At 47.7% G+C, this 9,437-nt stretch overlaps 1 protein-coding gene across 1 annotated transcript; it reads right to left on the bottom strand.

Moving 5' to 3' along the window:
• Positions 1 to 3,838: 3,838 nt before the first annotated feature.
• Positions 3,839 to 5,781, bottom strand: LOC123124677 (zinc finger protein WIP2-like). Its single transcript, XM_044545257.1, has 2 exons — positions 5,185 to 5,781; positions 3,839 to 4,502 (listed from the first exon to the last, which is right to left on the bottom strand). Exons 1-2 carry the CDS (start codon positions 5,722 to 5,724, stop codon positions 4,116 to 4,118), a joined length of 927 nt encoding a protein of 308 aa, XP_044401192.1. The 5' UTR covers positions 5,725 to 5,781; the 3' UTR covers positions 3,839 to 4,115.
• Positions 5,782 to 9,437: the final 3,656 nt, after the last annotated feature.

The following is a 9,437-nucleotide window of genomic DNA, read 5'->3' on the forward strand; positions in this document are numbered from 1 at the left end:
CTCTCAATGGAGCCATCAGCATGTTTCTTCACCTTGAATACCCATTTAGAGTCAATGATATTAACACCAGATGGAGGTGGAACAAGACGCCAAGTGTTGTTTCTTTGAAGGGCATGAATCTCCTGCTCCATCGCAGCACGCCAATGCGGGATGCCAAGCGCCGCTCGAAAATGTCGTGGTTCAGTCGTAGGGTCAGCCTCAGCATGTGCCACACAGGCCGCAAGCCACGCGACAGTGCCGTCAGTGCGCTTCTTCGGTTGGAAGATGCCACTTTTGCTGCGAGTATGGGGACGCAGGACGACAGGCGGAGGTGGCGCTGGAGCTGCCATACCAGAGGAGCCACTATCCATCAGCGGCGAGGAGGACGCACCGGCGGGCGAGTCAACAGGCGCATCCGGTGGCACGGTCAGGGTCGGCGAAGACAGACCGGGCGTGATCGGCGTCGACGGACCAGGCGACGAAGACTCGGTGACCTGCGAGGCCTCCGGCTCAGGGGAGAGCGCCGCGGGTCCAGCCGGCCCGGCCGACAGCTCCGCAGGTTCGGCCGGCCCAGGCGACAGCGAGGCCGCTGACCCCGGCGACTTGGTCACCCCGTCGGATCCTCGTGCATGGGGCATGCACGCGTGATCGACGTCGGGGTCAAGCGGGGTAGTGGCGGGGGCAGCCTCGTCGAGCGCCTCATCCGGCGTGGCAGCAACTGGCGCAGTTGTGGCCATATCATCATCCAGAAGCTCAAGTCGAGCGCCTCGTCCAGTCCCTGCACCATGGTTAGGCAACAACAGAGGAGAATATGCAGCATCCACAAATTGATCAGGCAAAACTGGAAAAGAGTGCAACTCAGTGACGGGAGTATCGGTGGGTGATGTGAGCGTGGAAAACGGGAAGACAGTCTCATCGAACACAACATCACGAGAAATGTAAACACGATTTGACGGGATGTGAAGACACTTGTAACCTTTGTGGAGAGGACTGTACCCAAGAAACACACATTGTTTAGATCGATACTCAAGTTTATGCTTATTGTACGGACGAAGATGCGGCCAACACGCACAGCCGAACACTTTGAGGAGGGAGTAATCTGGAGTTTCATTAAGCAACACTTCGAGTGGAGACTTCATGTGAAGGCGTCGTGTGGGAATCCTGTTTATCAAAAAACAGGCAGTAACAAAAGCATCGCTCCAGAACCGAAACGGGACAGAGGCATGTGCAAGAAGTGTCAGGCCAGTTTCAACTATGTGACGGTGTTTGCGCTCAGCTGCACCGTTCTGCTGATGTGTATGAGGACAAGACACATGGTGTGAGATGCCAAGCTTCTGAAAGAAGGTGTTAAGGTTACGATACTCACCCCCCCAGTCTGACTGAACATGGATAATTTTGTGCTTAAGCAATCGTTCAACATGTGCTTGAAATTGCATAAAGACATGAAACACATCAGATTTGCGCTTAATAAGATAAATCCAAGTAAAGCGACTGAAAGCATCGATGAAACTGACATAATAGTTGTGACCACTAACAGAAGTTTGGGCATAGCCCCACACGTCTGAAAACACAAGCTCAAGAGGAGCCGTGACAACACGACTTGATACAGAAAAAGGCAACTGATGACTCTTGCCTTGTTGACAAGCATCACACACTAGAAACTCCTTATTACTCGACTCAACAGGAAGATGATGGCGATGAAGCACATGGCGCACAATGGGAGTAGCGGGGTGGCCAAGGCGAGAGTGCCACTGCGACGACGACACCCGAACACCACTGAAAACTTGAGAGACTCGTGGCACATCAAGTGCGTATAAGCCGTCGCGAGCTCGACCACTAAGAAGAACGTCCCTCGTGTCCCGGTCCTTAACAAAAAAATGGAAAGGGTGAAACTCAACAAACACATTGTTGTCACGAGTTAATTTAGGAACCGAGAGTAAACTACGTGTGACTGAGGGAACACGAAGGACATCAAGCAGATGCAAGGTTTTAGTGGTACGTGAAAGAAGAGATGCCTGACCAACATGTGAGATGGGCATACCTGATCCATTGGCCGTGCGGACCTGATCGTGACCGGTGTAGGGCTGGCGAGTGGCCAGCTTGTCAAGCTGACTCGTCAAATGGTCCGTAGCGCCCGTATCCATGTACCAGGCAGGATCCACCGAGTATGAAGGAGTGAACCCGGGATCCGGTGTAGCGAGAGCAGCTTGCTTCTCATTGCCCTTCCCATTGTTCCCAATGCCAAGAAAATCTCGTTTAAAGCGACGATGGCAGCGAGACGCCAAGTGCCCCTCGATGCCGCAGAGTTGACACTCAACCCCACCACCACATGCCTCGCAGTGGAGCCGCTTGCGGCCAGCCGTCGGAGGTGGAGCGGGCGGACGGGGCTGGTTGCCTGAGGTCGGCGGCGCCTTCTGCTTGGCACCGCGGGCGCCCCCGCGGAGAGCAGCGTTCGCAGAAGGGCCCTCCGTGTAGACGCCAACGGAGCGGCGAGCAGCGAGCCTCTGTTCGGTGTTGAGAAGGCGTGCATAGAGATCGCGAGGCGGCATCGGTGAGTCACGTCCATTAATGTTTTCAACGAGAGAATCATAGTCCTCATCAAGCCCATTGAGAATGAACGAAGTAAACTCCTCATCACGAAGAGGCTTCCCAATAGACGACAGTGTATCAGCCAAACTTTTGACCTTGTTGAAGAAGGCCGTGACGGAGAGGTCATTTTTCTTGACCTCACCCAGCTGGTTACGAATGGCAGAGGAACGGGCCAACGATTGCGAGGAAAAGCTGGAGTCGAGCGTGGCCCATGCATCCCTCGACGTCGCGGCAAAGACCACCATGCCGGCCACGGAGGGTGTGAGCGAGGACTGAATAGCACCCAGAATAGCTTGATCCTGAGCGATCCACCGACGATGAGCAGGGTTGGACACCATGACGGAGCCACCAGCGGCCGAGGGTACCGGAACCATGGCCGGGGGACACGGCAGCGTACCATCGACATACCCCTCAAGGTAGTGACTACGCATCAGCGGCAACACCTGAGCGCGCCACAGAAGGTAGTTGTCAGCAGAGAGCTTCACCGTCACCAGGTGAGCGAAGTGGAAAGGTCCTGGTTCAGCCACCGATGCGGAGAGCTGCGAGTCGTACGTCGGAGGAGCACTATACAGAATCAGCGCATCGGCCGACGGAGACGTACGGTAGTGTTGGTGATGACCGTAGGGCGCCGTAGGAGGTACGCCGTAGGGCTGCAGCGACGCGACGTGCGGCACAGAGACAGCGTAGGGCGCGCCATACGGCGCCTCGTAGGGCACCGCGGAGGACGAAGCATACGGTGCCGGCGCGACATACGGTGACGACGGCGCGACGTACGGCGCTGGATACGGCCCACCGTACGGCATCTGGACGGGAGTGCCACGAGGGCCTGAGGCCGGCGGCGCAGCAGAGTTCGCAGCGGTGCCGTAAGGTAGCTGCGCGGGATCAAACGTGTGCGACGCCAGGGCGGCATCACGGGCGATCGAAGGCGCGGGCGATCGGGGCGCTGGAGGATGCGACCCCGATGCGGACGGACGGGCCCAGGCGAGCGGGGTAGACGCCATGAACGGCGATTCCGTCGCCAGGGTTGACGGAGGCGGCGCGGCGGCGAAGGCCGACGCGGCGGCGGCAGAGGAAGCGGAAGCACGGCGCGGACCGAACGCGTCGTCTGATACCATGTTAAACAGATTAGGGTTTGGAACAATGCTCGATACCCTTGGTGGGTACGGCTGTCATATATTTATAAGAGGGAACCGTACAAATACAAGTTGTGTTACAACACGTATATCTAATATATACTTAGTCTAACAAACCATGAAACAAATACAAAATAAGAATATTACCGAACAAATTAAGTTGCCATAACTTACAAGTCTACGATTAACACGCTAAAATACGCACATAGCACTTGAAAAATAAGAACAAAATAGTTAAATAAGTGTAAAAATCAAACTGAGTTCAGCTAGCAGCTAGTAACATAGTAATACTTATTATGGGAAGGAGAATACCATGGATGCACAAATTAATCGGTCCCCTAATATTGCACAAGTAATCATATAATCACTGGCAGGCCGTTTGGCCATGCATATTTATCGTCCATGTCTCGACGGTCACATCTTGGCGGCGGGCGGCCGCTCGACGTGGTCCTGCCCGAAGGCCCGAATGTGATCCTTGAGCGAGCGCTTGTGCTTGAAGTCGGAGCCGCAGGTGCAGTGCCACCGGCAGCCGCAGTTCTTCTCGTGCGTGCGCCAGTCGCCGCGCACGGCGAGCGCCTTGCCGCACTTGCGGCAGAGGAACGGCTTGGCACAGTGCCTGCGCTTGTAGTGCGTCTGCAGCGTCCGGAAGTCCTTGAGCGGCCGCGCCCGCGGGTGGTCCACGTGGCTCCGGCACCCCGGCGCGCAGCAGAAGCACGGCAGCCGGAGCATCGCCGCCGGCTGCGTGCCGCGGAGGGAGTCCGGCCCGCGGCGGTACTGCGACCCGTGTCCCCACATGTGCATCTGCACGTATTATATCCTCAAAGTTAACTGCATAATCATGATATTCAGCAATGTCACTCAAAACATGTCAAAATTAATTAGACAACAGTGGATGCATGGATCTATTGGTAATGCTGTCACCAGACAGACATGGTGCCTTTCCTGGGGAAGCAGCTATAAATCCGTGTACACATATGGATGCATCCACAGTGCAACTGTGCAAGGCAGAATGGAGAGAGAATTTTCGTGGTACCTCTCTCCATCTCTCTGAGCCTCGACATGCACGAGGTGACAAAAATACGAAACAGGCACGACAAAAGCCAGGATAGAATGATTGGAGGAAGCCCTACATCTGTACTGGCCCAAATGTGGGAACTAACAACAAAAGGAAGTACGAATTAACCAGCCTGCCTAGCTGAAACGCACAAAAGGTCCCAGTCTCTACACTATAGCCCTCGTCTCACAAGCTACTACCACATCACGGATGTCCCCCCATCTTCTGCTACAGTGTATACACCGATCAAGATTCCCGTAGCTACAGATCCGTCTTTGTTATGGTGATCATGCATGCATGCAACTACAGGAAAAATGATGATCTTGGACATCAGCTGCCATGTAGCACATCGATCAATCGAATCAATATCTTCTACTAGCTTGTAAATTAAACTTAGATGGATGCATATATGAAGTCTAGCTAATTTACCTGCAGGTTGTTGTATCTGCTGAAGGTCTTGCAGCACACCGGGCAAGCGAAGTGAGTGGGCCCAATGAGGATCTGAGCGGGGGTAGGGATCCAATACTTGCCCTTGGTAAGCTTACCAGCGGCAAAGTACTCCAAACAAAGACCATCACCGGCGGCATCATCATCGTCGTCTTCCACTTCCTCCTGCTCGTTCGCCCTGCTGTGATCGCCACCACCACACTGATCTTGTGCTGTTCCTGTTGCGTCATCGCAACCACCATCACTCACAGTACTCCTTAAAAGATTAGGCGCGGGGTTCGGATTCGCCGGCCCAATTTGGAGTGAGATGTTTACATCCTCATCTTCCTTCTTAAGTTGATGATGATCATCATCACCGGCATACCCACAACCAAAGATCTTGCTGTGATCATGGCTCGAAGGGAGGAGGCTCAGGAGAGGGAGTGCTTGTTTTGGGGGAGAGGATGGAGAGACTAGGCTTCTTTGGAAGGGGAAGAAAGGACGATCTATGTGAGGCCTGAGGAAGGTGTACGGGTTGGACATGGCTAGTCGCCTTGATAGCTAGCTAGATTGCTTCCTAGAGTGGAGGATCGTCGAGGGGAGCAGTGAACCTGGGTGATACCTATTATAGGGGGGGAAGGAGGGAGGGAGGGAGGGAGAGAGAGAGAGAGAGAGAGAGAGAGAGAGAGAGAGAGAGAGAGAGAGAGAGAGAGAGAGAGAGAGAGAGAGAGGCGTGTTTCCTCATGTGACCCGTGACATGTATGGGCTTCATTCGCAGAGACGTGCACTATGAACGGCTCATGCATTGGTGTTTTACAGGCAATGTAGCAAAAACGCCTTGTGTTGTAAGCAGTTCTTCGTTGTGGGGTTCCTTTTCCGTGGAGCAATGTATGCATGCTCATTGGTGAACGTTCTCCATGGCTGCAGTTTGTCAACAGTGTGGCGCCTTGGCACGCCAATGATTAATATTCTGTTATTAAACTCTGTCATTATTTGTTGGCGCTGGCTACTTGCTTATAAGTGTGGGTTTTGGTTATGAACATGCTGAATCTCACAGCACATGTAAAATGATTAGTGAATAGGTTCGAATAATACTGTTTTCCCACATAAAAAGAACTTTGGTTTGTAGCATAAGTTTTATCATTTTGCACATTTAACACAACAAGGATGTGTGATTGGTTCATCTACAAATCTAAGGGTACGTGCATATTTCATTCTACTATTGAATTAAATTTGTACACAATCTTTTTAGTAAGGCCTTTTAATAATGTAAGTTTAGCTGAACTAACACAATAACGCTAAATATAACTTTAGAAACAACTAAAACTTTAATAAATGACCTCGACATTGGTGGTAGCTCTCATCTCTCAGCCATCACCAGTGTACAGAGGCAACCCTGCCTCTAAGGTAAATCTCACATTGTTTACCTCTGCCCAAATGGAAAAGCTCACGGTGTATTGAGACTCCAACCAGCCTCTAAGGGAGACCTAGCAGAAATTAAAAAAAACTAATTAGCACCACAATTATCCAACCAACTACCTCTCCTAGACTTTCTCTCACTGACAAGTGGGACCAGTTTGATTTGTTTAGTTGTTGAAGGCAGCCTCTAAAGTTGGAAGCGACACTAGCTATTTTTTGCATTAGAGTCAACTAGTGCAGTGTATAGAGGTTACCTCTAAGAGAAGAGAGATAGGGCTTTGAGTGCGGCGTTTCTGCTCCTGAGCTCATCTGCATCCGCCCTAATGAAAAAAATCAAAACAAATACTAAACAAATTCAAAAAATTCCAATTTTTTTGTATGTGGTAGATAAGCTTACGCGTGAGGTGCGCTCCAAGTTTCAACTCATTTAGACATCTAAGCAACTCTCAGCAAAAAAGACAAATTCAGGGTCTGTAAAAAGTTTACTATTCACACACTGTTCTGACCCGATTTGTTTTTTTTTTTTGCTAAGAGCTGCTCAGATGTCCAAATAAGTTGAATTTTGGAGTGAACCTCACACATAAAATTATCTATCACACAATTTTTTTTAATTTTTTTTGAAAAACCCAATTCGGTGCCCAGGCTCATCTGCACCCGGTCAGGAAAAAATCAAAATAAATACTAAAAAAATTCTAAAAAAATCGTGTGATAGATAATTTTATGCGTGAGGTTCGCTCCAAAATTCAACTTATTTGGACAACTGAGCAGCTCTCAGCAAAAAAAAATCAGGTCAGAACAGTGTGTGAACAGTAAACATTTTTATAGACCCTGAATTTGTCTTTTTGCTGAGAGTTGCTCAGATGTCCAAATGAGTTGAAACTTGGAGCGCACCTCACGCGTAAGCTTATCTACCACACACAAAAAAATGGATTTTTTTTAATTTGTTTAGTATTTGTTTTGATTTTTTTTGTTAGGGTGGGTGCAGATGAGCTCAGGAGCAGAAACGCCGCACTCAATATTCATACACTATGGATACTCTAAGTATTCAACATTCCATATGTGGCCTTACTAAAAGTTTAAAGTGTGGTACTATTTACAATACAAATAAAAGAGGCAATTCCATAAACAGATAAAAAATGCATATAATTATGTAATCGTGACCCATCTTTTTCCAAATGAACCGACTTGGATAGTAAAATTTCCTGATCGATTGAGAACCCAACTTAGATAAAATAAATATAACCGATCTCCCTTTTCATACAGATGGATCAAGTAACCACCTCTGCAAAGCATTTTAAACTGGTTTGTAATATGTTCTTATGTAGTAAGAGATTGACCATTCTAACTTGAACTCCAATCTTCATTTCCTTGTAAATACTTAATTTGTAGTTGCAATCACATGTAGCCTACGAATATACATTTGGATACACAACTTGAAACATATCAAATTTGTATCACATAATCCACATATTTATCTAAATACTAGTTAGTGAAAATGATTTAATTTGAACAGTGAGATGGTTATAGACCTAGGTATTTGTTCGGCCAAGCTTTTAAAAGGCTGATCCTAACAACCCTAGCCTGGCCTAGCCTGGCCTTAAATTACATTATTTAAATGCATTATTTGAATTATTTTTTGGGTCTATAAGTGCATTATTATAGCTATATTTCGATTAAAACCATATATTGGAAGTATTTGGGCTTCCAGGCACCAAAATTATCACCATTAGATTTCTCATGATCTTCTTTTTTTACTACAGTTAATAAATAAATATGTCAAAGTTGTATCACAATATTTGTATCAGTATCTTAAACCATGTATTTCGATATTGAAGGAATGTGCTTTTAATAGTTTGTTATTCAAGGGGCATTATACCATTGTTATTTATTTTGGGCATGTCGACTAATTGCACAAAGTTGGTACATCTCAGCAATTTCCAACTGGATTCAGTGAAGTATGTGTGGAGTTAGTTATCATTTTTCAATCATAATTACAATTATTTAGACATCTTCAAATGCAATCGTGCTTAGGTGAGGTGCTAAGTGCATTAAAAACTTTAGCAACTAATCTCCCCAATGCATAGGTGCTTAGCTTTTGTAGCTAAACTTCTCTCATTTAATTCTTTAACACTTAAACTCCTTTATGCATTGGTTGGTAGCCATTTTGCATAGGTTCACGTGCTTAGCATCGTTTCCTCCTGGGATCACCATAATGCTCTCTCTCCTCCTTAATTGCTCTGTCACGTCATCTTTTTTTGCCTATGTGGCATCCTTAGCACCGGTACACCTTGGAGCACAGGAAAGGGCCTTAGATGTGTGGGTCCCAACAAAAATAAATGCAAACCCTACTTGCGAGGATTGTTGGGTTTATCTTTCAATATGTTGTCTTCAAATATTAAGTTATACAGTCGTATTATAGGTAGTAGACTGTATTCATGTTAGGATTTACCACTTATCGTCATAAATTTGCATGTTCATACATATCTCTCTGAAGGCTATTTTTTTAGTAATTCTTTGTAAAACGTAAAACTACAAAGTTCTTTTTGACGGAAATAAAAAACTGTAAAGTGTTATACACGTAATCCAGGGTATTATTTTTACCAATTGCTCCGTTCTGGTTCTTATGTCCAATAGAAGATACGGTAGGTAAAACCGCTGCTGGCAGACATGATTGATCAAACAGTCCAAAATGGGTATACCCTATCCGCTACAGTAAGATGTATGTATACGTACTACAGATCAGATGTGGAGCGAAACCACAACAGCGTACGTAAGGCAGAGAGAGGATAGCGATCCAGCAGTCTCCACTGTAGCTACGTCAGAAGACAAGAGCCCAA

This window comes from Triticum aestivum, chromosome 5D (assembly GCF_018294505.1).
Source record: "Triticum aestivum cultivar Chinese Spring chromosome 5D, IWGSC CS RefSeq v2.1, whole genome shotgun sequence".
NCBI lineage: Eukaryota > Viridiplantae > Streptophyta > Magnoliopsida > Poales > Poaceae > Triticum > Triticum aestivum.